General features: G+C 42.7%; 1 protein-coding gene across 3 annotated transcripts in view; it reads left to right on the top strand.

Annotated features, from left to right (window-relative positions):
- The first annotated feature begins 8,353 nt into the window (after positions 1-8,353).
- Positions 8,354-13,694, top strand: part of SH3RF1 (SH3 domain containing ring finger 1) — an 88,180-nt gene continuing 82,839 nt past the window's right edge. For 2 of the 3 annotated variants that reach the window (XM_059470615.1, XM_059470617.1), the window contains exons 1-2: positions 8,354-8,427; positions 9,741-10,229. In XM_059470615.1, the coding sequence (XP_059326598.1) occupies positions 9,843-10,229 (387 nt within the window). In that variant the 5' untranslated portion in view covers positions 8,354-8,427; positions 9,741-9,842. Of the gene's footprint in view, positions 8,428-8,738; positions 8,765-9,740; positions 10,230-13,694 lie in introns of those variants that run through there. The other variant, XM_059470616.1, reaches the window with a different exon arrangement.

The raw sequence follows: 13,694 nt of genomic DNA, 5'->3' as shown, positions 1-13,694 counted from the left end.
GTTTCTTTTGGTGGTGGGGGCATGCTAGTGAGTAAATATTTTACAGCCCACATTCCTAGTTCTACAAAATCAGTGACTCCAGGCTGTGGGACAATATAAGTAAGCACAAAGGCTGGAATTTATTGCTAGTAATGATCTATGAGATAAGATTTTTCAGCTAAGCCAGTGCAGAGTTCTCTTGCCAGATGTGTGGGAGTGAAAGTGACACAAATCTTAAAAAAAAAAAAGATAAATCTTTGGCAATCCCAGAGTGATTATATAGCCTTGTAGCGCTCCAGCCTCAGAGAATTCATTTTGTGTCTCAATGTCCTTATTGACTTAGAAGCCAAGTCTCGAGCTTTATGAAAGGAATCCAAAGTAGTGCCATGAATACTCCATAAATTTATCTCACTTCCTTAATCTTACTTTGAACAAAGATAGTTTGGGGTCCTTTTCCTACACTTCTCTGTTTATAATGAACTGTGGTAGCAGAATGATAGTGATTCTGCAAAAAAATCACTAGGGAACTTGTCCCATTATTCCCTTACTTTCATCCCAATGTAATTAAAAACTTTCCTTCATAGTCAAGCTACATCATAAATCCTTGGTTTTTGCTTCCAAGACATCACAGACAAAAGCATGGTACATGGCTGGTACACAGATCACATCCAAACCTCTGCCTACATCCTTTCACAAGTGTACCAGAAAATGCAGAGAACCAAAGCTGAAAAGGAGCTTCTGAACCTTTCAGACAGCCAAGAGGCCTAATTTGTGCTAATAGGCTGCAACTTTCCTTGGAGCTGAGGGTACATTCCAAAAAGGGACACTAAAGTCAAAGAAAATGCCTTCCCTTGGTATAAGGATACTGCTTTGACTAGTTTGGAATTAAAATGGTTGTGCACTTTAAATGCTGCAACATATTTAAATTTTTTATATCCTAGTACACAAACTCTTACACAATCTATCTCATCGCTTATGTATGACACCGCAGCAGAACTGTTCAAGTGTGGCAGAGATGTTTGAAAAGTAAACATGCTGATAATCCTACTTGCCTGTCACATAGTTCTGCCCAGCAGGCACTTTTTGTAAGAAAACGCTATTTTAGGGAAATAAATCTCTCTGAAAAAAAGCTAGCTGTGCATGCTTTTAAGAGCTAACATGACAACTTTTTTTTCTTTTTTTTTTCTTTTTTGCAAACTATCAAACTGTTGCAGCACTTGAAATTCTAAAATAGCTTAGAATTTAAGCTTCTTGTAGATTTTGCTGTAAAACACATGAATTTAATGAAATTCATGAATCCATGAATCATGAATCCATGTGACATGGAGAGATATCACATATTTATCCTGGAGCATCTTACCAGTCCCTGCTCCTAAGTCTGAGAGTGAAACAGTTACAGACTCTCCTGGGACCAAATCCAAACCAACTCTCTCTGCAGAAGAGATGCAGGTGAAGGGATTGTGGTACTTTTCAACAGATTGCCTGATTTGGACAGTAGGAGGAACTGCAGGACTCATCATAAAAGGACAGGAACCACACTACAGATACATTATTGCTGTACATTTGTCACACTTTAGCTTTCACAAAAGCAAAAATGGTTTTAAAGAGTTAAGCCTCTGTAAATTCACTTCCAATATCTTCTCTTGGAATAAGACACTCAGGATAAGGTGTTTCCTAAGACCTGCAGAAAGTTCTGAATGTTCATTATGTTGTCATGCAGTTACCCAAAGGAGACATAAAATCCTCTACATCACCTTGTAGTAGAGCCTGTGCTCTGAGTGGACATGAAAATTTCTCATCTAGAAAGACTGAAAAGAATGCTTAATATGCTGTAAGGATTTATTTGGTGAGAAAGTGTGAATAGATCTGAGGTTCCACCCTGTTACTGACTGCAGGCACCCCAAGGCTTTGGCCATGGATGTTTGAACTTGAAGGGTTAATTTGACTGAAGGACCCCTCTAGATAAAATAGCACAGTATTGTGAATTCTTCCCTGGATGTGAAACTCACTGACTAGCTTTGTCTTCTCACAGGACTTTAGAGAGTGAAGCTGTAGTGTATTTCTAGAAATACAAAGTATAAAAAAAGGCAGAATCGAGGAATTGTAGACCTGACATGATGGATCATCTCCTAAAACCCAAAACCTGCTTCTCTCTCTGCAGCCCAGATGCAAAAGTGCCACTGAATCTCCTCAGCAATTCCTTCTCCTATCTAAAATTGCAAATTTTAATATTTTTTAAATTTTTTTTTGGTCAAAAAATACATGTGCCAAGTATCCAGTCTCCAGACATTTGATTTCTTTCAGACACTTTGGTAATGAGGTGTAGTAATGAAGACTGAGTAAACTTTGATGAATGTTGAATATCCTCCTTGATATTTTTGCATATTTAAAAAGAAGAATTATTTGGGCCCTGCAACTCATCTCATCTGTGTGTTTGAACACATTTGGGTGTCCAAACCTCCAAACACTTGTCACAGTGTTCCTCAAAGATAAAACTGGACTTTAGTCATTCTAGCTCACTATCACTGGAAGTGGTTTATTACAGTTCTGCCTCATCTCAGTCTAGAGTCAGTAACATGATAATATTAATTCAATATTTATATGTTTAGTGGTTTACTGTTCATATGAAAGAGCTTTACCCTGTGACTGGAATGCAGCCCTTGCAAGTGGGAAAAGTACTAATAGCTTTTTAATTGCTTACAATTTGCTAACAATATAGCAAACTATTAAAACAGCATGTAAGCATTCCAAAATGTCTAGGGCAGTCAATAATTCTAACACTACATTCTGAATCACTTACAAATCTGTGGGACACCAGACCTTAATGGGGCTGGGAGATACCAAGAGCAGAACTGAACACATAATCTGGGATGCTCTGTCCCCACCAGAATCTCCCCTGTGGAGAGAGCACTAATTCTAGAGGGGCAAAGAAGTGTTGGAATCAATTCTGCAGCCTCACAGATTAGGTCTGTAGTTTTTCAGCTGTATGCAAGGAAAGGAAAAGATATTCTGATTTTGGAATAAACTAATTAAGAATGTTTTCTAACATTTCTGCTCCTCTTATAAAATCTTCACAGTTGTACCATCTGGCTTGATTTCTTCAAACGTGCATTCTCCTTTGTTTTTCCTTTAACCTTATTTGTAGTAAGGGCAAATTCAAGCTTACTGGTTAATGAGAAGCAGGCACAATGTTTCCATTAGCATAATGAACATTTAAATCAAGTCCTTGACCAACTACATAACCCAACACCTTATTGCATTTCTACAAGGTACAGCACTGAATGATGCAGCTAGGTTATGGGGATCATAAGCACCCACAAACCCAGCATTTTCCTGTGACTAACCTGGTGGGAATGTCCTGTAACAAGAAGCTCACCCAAATACTGAGTAGTTGTAACATGTTTATTTTTTAATGCCACAGACACTTTTTGTATTGCACATTTCCTCCCTGTGACTCAAATTTAATTATTGCAATAGCAGCAATATGTACAAAGTTACAATCCCAGGTTCACCTTATCAGGGAGAACTGCTTTGCAACATGAATGCACAAATGATACTGTTCTCCAGAAAGCTGGATGCCTAGAACACAGCATAATAAATGTACTATTGGTACATTTGGGTGTCTAGTTTTTCAACTCATTTCTCCCAACTCCTCACAAATACCAGAACAGCAGAGATTCTTCTGGCAGGATGCAAAAGCCTTAGAAGTACATTTGTCATTGATGTAGTTAAAACTAGTTCCCAACCCAGAAAGTGCATTAAGGATAGCCCAAAACTCAGTTTGCCAGCAAATCAACTGGACAAGTATCAACCATGCTGAGGTCCTTGCTGCTAGAATTGTTGCCAACAGTAACTGAGCTAGATAATTTAAAGCTGGTACTAACTGAAAAAAATAACAAAAACAAAAAACAAAAAACCAAGACAGCAAAGCAAAAACAAATGGCAACCCCCCTTACCTCCCTGAAGAACTTGAAAACAAAACCACTAACAAACTACAATAAAAGAAATCAACTCTTTGATGGAAAAGGAATGAAGCCATCAAAGAACATCTTTGCTCATTTCCACCAGAGACTGATGAAAGTTGGCCATGGGCAGTCCTTCATGATGTGCTGTACTTGCCAATGTAAAGCCAGCAAGATCAGTGTGGCCATCAGCAGCAAACTTTCACTAGAGGGATGGCAGTGGGAATTTTGCATGGCCTTTTAAAGGGGATGGCCACCATATCTCCAGGGGTCATTTTACAAAGAGATTAGATTACCTTTTTAGTCTGTGCCTGAGATCTAAATTGGATGGGAAAGACAGGCTAATGTGGACATTACAAATGAAAAAACATGATCCTTTCTGACTAAATTAACAAAAAAAAAGCTTTAAAAATATTTTAGTACGAAAATGTAGCTCAAAACAAAAAGATGCTTATGAACCTACAAATAAAATTATTCAAACTATGACTGCCACAAGACACTGTTGCATTCTCTTTCTGATAGGACATAACACATCTTTTCCATGAGTCTTATTATGTGAGCCTCTTGCAGTTATCTGAAGACTTTCAGGATGGAATTCACAAATAAATTAATTATGCCTTCATATGTTTATTCTTGCAGGCCTGCATTTCTCTACATGGCACTCAGTTTCGTTTTATTACTCTAAATATATATAGTGCTAACATGACTTTTTCAGGCACATGGATTATCCCTGCTGTCAAGGGTAACAATCTTCAGGGACATTTTGTAGGATTAGAAGGAAGACTGGATATGGTGTTGTTCTGTAGTGTGTTAGTGTATTTAGGGCATTAGTTACCAAATGTCTTTATGTTTAAGATTTGCATGTTGAAAACTGTGCAATTCTGAAATATACCATATAACTTATCCATTAAATTTCCTACGAAACTAGATGCAGATAACTATAGAGTGCATCTTCTAGCCCCTCTTCCCAATAATTCATTGGCAAAACCTGATGGAATATCTGGAAAGATTTTAAAATTCTAGAGGTTTTATAGAAAACAGTGGTCATATAAAAATTCATCTAATATTGAATGTCCCTCATACAGCAAAGGGTGCAGCAGATGTTGTTCTCTCTTCTTGTAAGCTGTGAACTTATCAATTAACCAGTGCTGGTCAGAGCCAGGAACAGTATAGGCTGTCTCACATTTTAAAGACAGAGGAAAACTAAGGGTACTTGGAAATGTGCCAGAAACAGGAATTAATGCAGTAAGGGTTAGTTAAAATAGAAAGTGTGACTGTTTCAACAGAGTGGGCTGAAGACATGGGGAGAGGCCTTTAGGCTGTTCAGCCCAGAGAAGAAAAAGAAGGTATTGGTGAAAGAGGAGTGCAGAGACCACAGTGGGTTTGCTGCACTAAGGATGCAGACACAGAAAAAAGGAAAGAAAATGGTGTTACCAGTTCTTTCTGCTACTGACATTGTCTTTTGCTGTTCTTCCTATTGTCCTTTGCTTCTTCCTTTACTCAACAGCTTCCAGGTGAAAAGAAACAACATACATTGGAGGAAAAAAAAGTGCCTGAAACCCAGTGACAAAAGTACAATTCATTACACCAAAAATGTGTAAAATACAAACAAATATTAATAGACATTATAATTGTAGAAATCTAGATGGTTGAGTAACTGGAGGGCCTCATCTTTCAGATCTGTGTTTTTAAGGGATTTCTGCCCTTTGCATCATGTACTCAGTAAAAGTTGTACAAGAAACTAATGAACTGTGCATAAGGATGGGACAATTTCAAGAAATGAGGCCTCCTCACGTAAAGATGTCTGAAGAGTGCAATTCCCTGCTTACAGTTGGTAGTAAGAAAGAATAAATTCTTCAGTGTATCAGCAATTCTGTTCCTCTCAGTGCTGCACCAGAGTATTCCAGGCTCTCTGAGTCAAACACTTCATGCGTAAGAGGGCAGTGGCAGACATCTGCACACACCCACACATTTTTTACATGGATGATAATTGTTTGAAAATTAACTACAGCTACTGCTCAGGAAGTAACATATTTACCTGATACTCTTAAGAGTGTTTACTGCTTTGGTTTGTATTCCACAATGTATTTAGTATTTTACAGACTTTACATAAAACAAAGACCAGCCCTGATAAAGGGGTAATCTTTTTATCCTCCTTCCTTGAACTTTCATCATGCTTCCCTGGTGCACCACTTGTGTTGTAAATTCCTTTACTATTTTAATAGATATTTTACATTCCTTAGGCAGCAAACTAAGTTTAAACAACAGTAATTGTCTTGCTTACAAAACTATGCTAGAAAGGCTGGCAAATTATGAGATCTTTTGAAGAAGCTAAGTCCAAAAGTGAAATCCAATTGTGAGATGAGACTTTGTTTAGATTCAACAAGTCTCTGTTTCAAATGTGCTGATTATTCTTTTTTATGTAGTGACAGCACTGACATGGCAAGATAGAGGAATACTATGAGACACAGGAATATTCTTATGTATCAGATGTTTATACCCTTCTATTTATGTTACAATACTCCCTGGAAAGCACAGACATAGACCAGAAACCCATCTGTATCAGTTTTCCTAAACTCCAGAATTCATGGGGGAGGAAACCTTATTTCTTAATGAACTGTACATATTTAGCAGCTTCAATATTTCCACTACTACAACTGAAAAATAAAATAAAATATTAGAGATGAAGTGTGATGAGTACTTACATGGAAATCCTAATAATCAGAGAATATCATTACCATTGGAAACAATCAAGTTAGCATATCCAGGAAGTAAGACAGAAAAGACTGTCACACTATCAACTTATCCAAACCTACACAATCCATGCGTGAAAAAGGAAAAGAAAAAAAAAAAGCAGCCACGTTTTTACATATACACACAGAATTCAAGTAAGGATGACTGCAAATTTAAAGTTATAGAATATCCTGTATTGGAAGGGAACCACAAGGATAATCAAGTTCAGCTCCTGACCCTGCACGGGGCAGCCCCAAGAACCACAGCACATGCCTGAGAGCCTTATCCAAATGCTTCTTGAACTCTGTCAGTCTTTTGCTGTGATAACTTCCCTGGGAACCCTGTTCCAATGCCCAACCACCCTCTGGGTGAAGAAATTTTCCCTAATATCCAACCTGAACCTCCCCTGACAGTTTCATACCATTTCTTAGGGTCAACTTGAAAGCTAGAACTACACACAAACTTTTGGATTGCTTTCTTTTTTGAGTTGCAGTTGGCATGATACCTGGAACTTAAACATTCGTCTACTTTTTCATCACCCATAGACAAGGGGTCGCATTTCATTTAAAAAGAACAGGCTTTAACTTCTTTTTGATTTATGCTAATTTGTATGTATCTTAGGGTTTACTTCCTCCTTCATTCCCACAGTCTTGCAGAGAAGTATCTCACACAAAACACCCCACAAGCTAGTGCATCATATCCTGAATACAGAGGTGTGTGGTTGTGTGTGGGGGGAGTGTGTGAAGAGAGGCACTCACCAATTTTCTGGCATCATTTATTTAATTAAGCAGTCTTATCACAAAACCGTCTAGTTTGGAACAGACCTCCAAGATCAGCGAGTCCAACTGTTAATCCAGCGCTGCCAAGTCCAGCACTGACCATGCCCATGACCTCACCACAAGCGTGCTGCAAGGGCCCGAGGGAGCAGAGCCGCACCCGAGGGCAGCGATGGACGTGACCCGGCAGCCCCGTCTCCTTCCCGGCGCGTGCCCAGCACGGCGGCCCCGGAGCCCCGGAGCGGGAACCACGCGGCCTCACCGCGTCCCCCCCGAGGCGCCGGGAGCTGCGGCCGCACCGCCGGGGGAGGCTAAGGGAGGGTCCCCCGCCCCGCACAAGCCCGCCCAGCCTGAGGAGCCTCCTTGGGCGGGCCGCCACGGGCTCTGGGCACCGCGGCTCCTCCTTCTGTGGGGCCTAGCAGCCGCAGGCCGGAGCTCCGGGTACGACTCACCACAGACAGCGAGCGGGGGCAGCCCTGCAAGGAGCGAGCGAGCGACCACCCACCCTCGTTCCCTTCCTCCGTCCCTCTTCCTCGTTCGCCACCGCCGCCCCCAGGCAGACGGGTGGCAGCCCCAGGTGCCCGTCCGGGCTGCCCCCAAGGCACAGGCAGGGGGAAGCGCCTGCTCCTCCCGTCCCGGGAAGCCGCCTGCGCCCTCCCACCGCCCCAGCCACGGCCCGAGGCACCCAGCGAGGTGCGGATGGCGGGGAGGACGAGGCGGCCCCGCGCCCCGTCCCCGCCCGCGAGGGGCGGTGCTGCCGCTGGGCACCCGCCGGGCCCGCCCCCGCTCCCTGCCCGCGGCCCCTCGGCGGGGCGGTGCCGGGCGGGGCGGTGCCGCGCCTCGCGTCAGCGGCCCCTGCGCGGCCGGGCGGGGAGGGCACGGGAGTCTCGGCGCTGCCGCGGCGGGAGAGGCAGCGCTGGGGCCGGCGGCGGCGGCGGCTCCTCACGGGAACAAAGCGGGGGCGGCGCGGCCACACGGTGAGAGCCGGGTGAGGGACGGGGAGGGGGCGGCGCTCGAGCTCCCCCGGGACCCCTGCGCTCCCCGAGGGGCGACTAGGCGCGGTGCGGCGGAGGGGCCGCGGGCCCGACCCCTCCCTCCCTGTGCCCAGCGCCTTGGGGCGGGGTGACAGCGCCGTGCCCCCCGCCCGCCCCCGCCTCCCGGGGAGCCGTCCCCGCTCGCCCCGTGTCCCTGCAGGGACCCCTGCGCGCCGCCGCCGCGGTGTCCGCCCGCCTGCGGGTGGCTGTTCCCCCGGGGAGCAGGGGAATATAAAGCAGTGGATCGGGGAGGCGGTCCGGGCGCGGAGCCCGAGAGCAGGTAGGTGCGGGACGGGCGCCCGGGGAGCCGGGGGCGCCGCTCCCGCAGGCGGCTGCGGGGGCTGGCGGGAGGCGCTCAACTTCGCCCGGCGCTGGGCACTGCCGAGGTCAGCGAGCCTTTTTCTGCCCGCGAAGCATCCTGGTGTGACTTCTCGCAGAATGTTTTTTTTTTTTTTTAGTGAGGGCTCTTTAGTGGTGTTTGGGTTTTTTTTTTCCCTCTCCTTTTGCCAACCCGTCGCTACATAGGCTGGAGCTGGCCGGGGGCTCGCCCCTGCCTCTGTGGCTGCATACGCAGCGCTCGTGTTGTCCTAACGATATGGCAGTAGCACTTCCTGCTGTAAATCACTTCGCGATAGTTTTTGAAGCGCTTCTTTAAGGCGGCACTGTAATGAACCCTCTTGTCAGTGCTTGCGGTGAGCTTAAAACCCTGTGAGCTGGAGGCTGTTTTTAAGGCTGAGCTGTGTAATGTGCTGCAGTAGTTTTCATAGAAAGGGTAGAAACGTAGTTCACTGTTGGTTTAGTGTTGGCATAAATGTAATTCCCCTTGCTCTGCCCTATTGGTGTAGGCTGTGTGGTTTTGGGCCCCGTTGTAGTCACCTTTGTCATCTTCTTGTTGTGAAAGAAAGCTAATCTCAGATGTTCAGAGAGACTGATGTATTAAGAACTATGAAAAGTAAGCTTTATTAATACTGCTGTACTGGGGGTAGCTCTTTGTTCTAGAATAATTTGAGTAAATAAAACCACTCTGACTGAAATTTATGGGGACTTGAATTTAAAAGCCTTAGCTGTTAGCATTTGTTAAAATATTTTAAATAAATAGATACATTGATGTCGATTGCTATTACTGTATTTGTGTTTCATTTATTTAATTAGTCTAGTGATCTCCTGTTTTGCTCTTTGTATGAACATCATCATATAAAATGGTTTTGCTGACTTTTTCCGGCTTATTAATGCCGTTTTCCCTCAAAAAATTTTAGAGCACAGTCAGAAGAGGAATGGATGTAACATGATACCCTTGCAGTGCTCAAAACACACAAATTCTGCAAAGATTTGTTTTTTGGTTAAATAATCCAAGGAAAATGGATGAATCAGCTCTGCTGGATCTGTTGGAGTGTCCTGTTTGCTTAGAACGCCTTGATGCTTCTGCGAAAGTCTTGCCTTGCCAACACACGTTTTGTAAGCGCTGCCTGCTGGGCATCGTGAGCTCCCGCAGCGAGCTGCGCTGTCCCGAGTGCCGGACTTTAGTGGACTGCGGTGTTGACGAGCTCCCCAGCAATATTTTGCTGGTGAGGCTCCTGGATGGCATCAAACAGAGGCCCCGCAAACCCAGCGCCGGCGGTGGCACTGCCGGCACCAACGCGCTGAGGGTCCCCATCACCGCTGGAGCCAACTGCGCATCCAAGGACCTGCAGAGCTCCCAAGCTGGACAGCAGCAAAGGGTGCAAGCTCGGAGCCCTCCTGTTAGGGTAAGTACCACGTGGTGACAGTGTTCTGTTGCATTCCTGGCTTTTCCAGAATGGTTGATGGCCTCTGCTTTGGGATAAGGGCAGTCAGATAGTTAATACAGCGAAACAATGTAATTTTGAGAATATCTGTAGTGTCTTGCAACGCATGTTGGTGTTCCTATCAGTGTTGGTTTAATGTTGCATAAATATTAATAATGCTTCCTAACTGAAACTCTCAGTTTTTGAGGTAAGAAGAAGAAATCCTTAACTGTCCAATTCAAAGATAGTCAACTAGAGCAAGGTAACTTATATGGAAACCTTGAGTTAAGTTATTGTTAAGGATAGAGACCTTGTGAAGGACATTTGGTATTGTTTTTAGTTTGTCAACTGCAAGACTAGAGATTTCATTTTGGCTTGTGCACTTTCTCAAATGATTCTTACAACCAGTGAATTTCCTTTAAGTTAGACATAACAAATGTTAAACGTGAGCAGAGAAGTTTTGCCACTGGCTTCTAAGTATCCAAATTTTTACTTTCTTTCCTTCAAAAAGAAATTTTTTAATTTCTGCAGTCTGCTAAGTTGTACTCTTAGTCCTCATAATTTCTTTATTAGTTTTTCCTCAAGTATTTTTTTAGGGAATTTGTAAGTTGTATGTACCATGATGGGAAGACATTGCCTTCTTTATATACTCCAGTTCCTTCCTAAGAGCTATGCAACCTGTAGACTCTGTCATACCTTATAATCAACACTCAGTAGCCTCATTTATGATTATTCATTCTAGAACCTGTGTCAGGGAATGTAATTTTATGAGATGACAGACCTTGCTCTGTTTTATCTAACGACTAAGCAAGACAGCTTCTCTGAAAGGTTTTGCTGCCCAGTTTCTTTGAGTTCCTGTGTATGAAGTGAAGTTTCTGAACGGTTTAGGTGGTTTCTGTCTTGTGGAGTTTATTAGATTTTTATGAAATGTCTTAAGGAGCTTCAAGAAGAGGACTTGAACCTATTTTTGGCAGGACTAGTCTTTATTTTGAAGGGTATCTAAATTATTTAGTTTACTTACCCAGTGAAGGAAGCCTAACACTGATTTTCCTCAGATGTACTTGACATGATTGGAATCTCTCCAGAAGATCTTGGATACACCTTTTAAGTTTATCCTCTAACATAAGGATTTAAAATACAGTTGATTTTCCACTAGTTGATATTGCTTTCTCTGCTTGCTAGAGATCTCGTTGGTTCTTTACTTTAGAAAATGGAAATTATAATTATCAACTCACTTCCTGCTAATGAGTTTTGTTTTGTATATACATTAATTGGTGAGAAGGTGATCTGTGGGGTTTTTCTGTTAGTGGTTTGTTTTTGTGGTTTTGGTGAGTTTTCTTTCCAGAACGTAGAATCCTTAAAAAGTAATACAAAGAAGCATCAGGAATATCAAAACCAGTCTGGTCTTCTCCAGAACTTTAAGGTGTTTATCATGATACCTTGCATTTGCAAATGCTCTTCAACTTAAAACAAAAAACCCTTATAATTTGTTTATATATTTTTGTGTTGACCTCTGTAAATAACTGTATTTTCAGAGACCGCTTCTCCTCCAAAAAGGTTTCCAGTATGGTGCTGTGCACGAAAGACTGCACTTCAGAGTTTCTCAAAGCCTTGTTAGACAAAATAACTTGAATATTGAATATTTTATCTCTTTTTTTTTTAATGTTCTATAATATCCTGTTTGCAACATTTGCATTTCCAGATGTTGTGCAGAGTAGAAAGTGATAACACATGGAAGGTTGCTTCAGCTTATCCTGTACTGTGTGCCACTAAAACTGTGACCACATGCATTCCTCATGCAGTAACCGATACTCATTGTATATCAGTGATAGTTTTTAGTGTTCTACAGTAAGTCTTATTCCATCTTTAGTTTTGGAGTTTCACAGGCATTCTTGTGCCTTCTTTCCTTTGGGAGACAGGGAAAGATGATGATGTCATCATTTGTCCACTTTGTCCAGAGCCTTTTTTACTAGGAAGCCAGTACCTTTAAGAACATGAACCAACTTTGATGGGTAAGAAGGTGGAGATATGAACTACTTTTCTGTTTTCTATATGAAAAGTGGTTTGGAAAAAAAAAAAAAACAGTCCAGAAAGCAAAATGCCACTTTAATGGACAGTGTTGAAATGAATGCCCTGTTTGTTTTGCTAACTCTAACATAAAGATGCTTGCAAATACAGTTCCTCCCTGGGAATTGATGAGGAAAATCTGTTTCTAGATGAGTGGCAGAGTCAGATTTCCTAAACTAATTTTGCTGAAGGGGAACTAGTAAATGAAAGTTGCTGTTATATTAAATGAAGTGAATGTGGATGAAGTCTGTCAAGTCATAAACATTCTGCTTATACCCTGAAGTAATACTAAGCTCATAAATGCCCTTTCAGAGAATGCCATAATTTTCAGAAAAGGTTAATACAGCGTGTACTGCAGTGTGATTTCCTGAACTGTGTCAATGACTATGGAGTGGCCAGCCCTGTAATTGCACACTATATTGCATTCTCTGTATGTATGTGGTGACACATGGCAATAAACAAACAAATGGTTCCTTGAGTCTTAAAACTAATGGAGCAGGGTGGGTGGTGGGGATTAACAAATCTTGTGCCTAGTATGTCCCCCACTAGAGTAACTTATTTCTGTAACCTCTCTAAGCTTTCACTCCTGTAACAATGGCAATTTCTCTGTGCAAGTTGTTAACCTATTTTGTCCCCCTGCTGTTTTGATGTACAAAGCCTCCTGTGCCTTTCTCTGGTACTGGTCAGACTGCACCTGATGGGAAACTTGTGTTTGCTGTGTGCCCAGCAGTTCTGTCCCAGGCAGCCAGCTTGCCAGGGACAACAGTTATATACATACTGCAGCTTCCTCTCTGGTAAAGATGCAAATTTAATGCTTTTCTACTTGTTTTCAAGTGAAAACCTTCAGGTAGGTTGACAGCTTGGAAGAGCCCCAGCCTGCTGTCAAATCTGCTTGCAGCTGGTCATCAGGAGCAAGTTGGGCTGCTGAGGGACTGCATGATCACATGAGCCTTGTTTCCTTCAAAAGAGCATTCAAAAATGTTAGGGTCCATCCTTTTATGTTTTTGCTCATGTTACTAGTTTTTTCATTTTCACAGAGTATGTCAAACAAGAATTATCCTAAGTTCCTTATGGCAGTTCTACAAGGATATGCTTACTGCAGGAGTCTTACATGTTGCTGTGTGCGTGGGTTGCTGGATGTTGGAGAGCTGTTCTCTCCTGGACAGATTTAAGATGATCCATGCTTAACTTTTCCTTGGAATTTGTATTTGCCTAAGACATACCAAGTCTCCTTCTAGTTTGTTTATAGACCAACTTTCTGAAGTTGGGGTTTCTTTTCCACAGAACCTAGAGGAGAGTTGTCTAGTCTGAAACCTCATCACTGTTGGAAATATTTTGTAATAAGGTTTTCAGCTATTTTGTGGACCAATATAGGCAGGA

The sequence above is a fragment of the Ammospiza nelsoni genome, chromosome 4 (assembly GCF_027579445.1).
Source record: "Ammospiza nelsoni isolate bAmmNel1 chromosome 4, bAmmNel1.pri, whole genome shotgun sequence".
In the NCBI taxonomy this organism is placed as follows: Eukaryota; Metazoa; Chordata; class Aves; order Passeriformes; family Passerellidae; genus Ammospiza; species Ammospiza nelsoni.
This window is presented reverse-complemented; position numbering and strand designations above follow the sequence as displayed.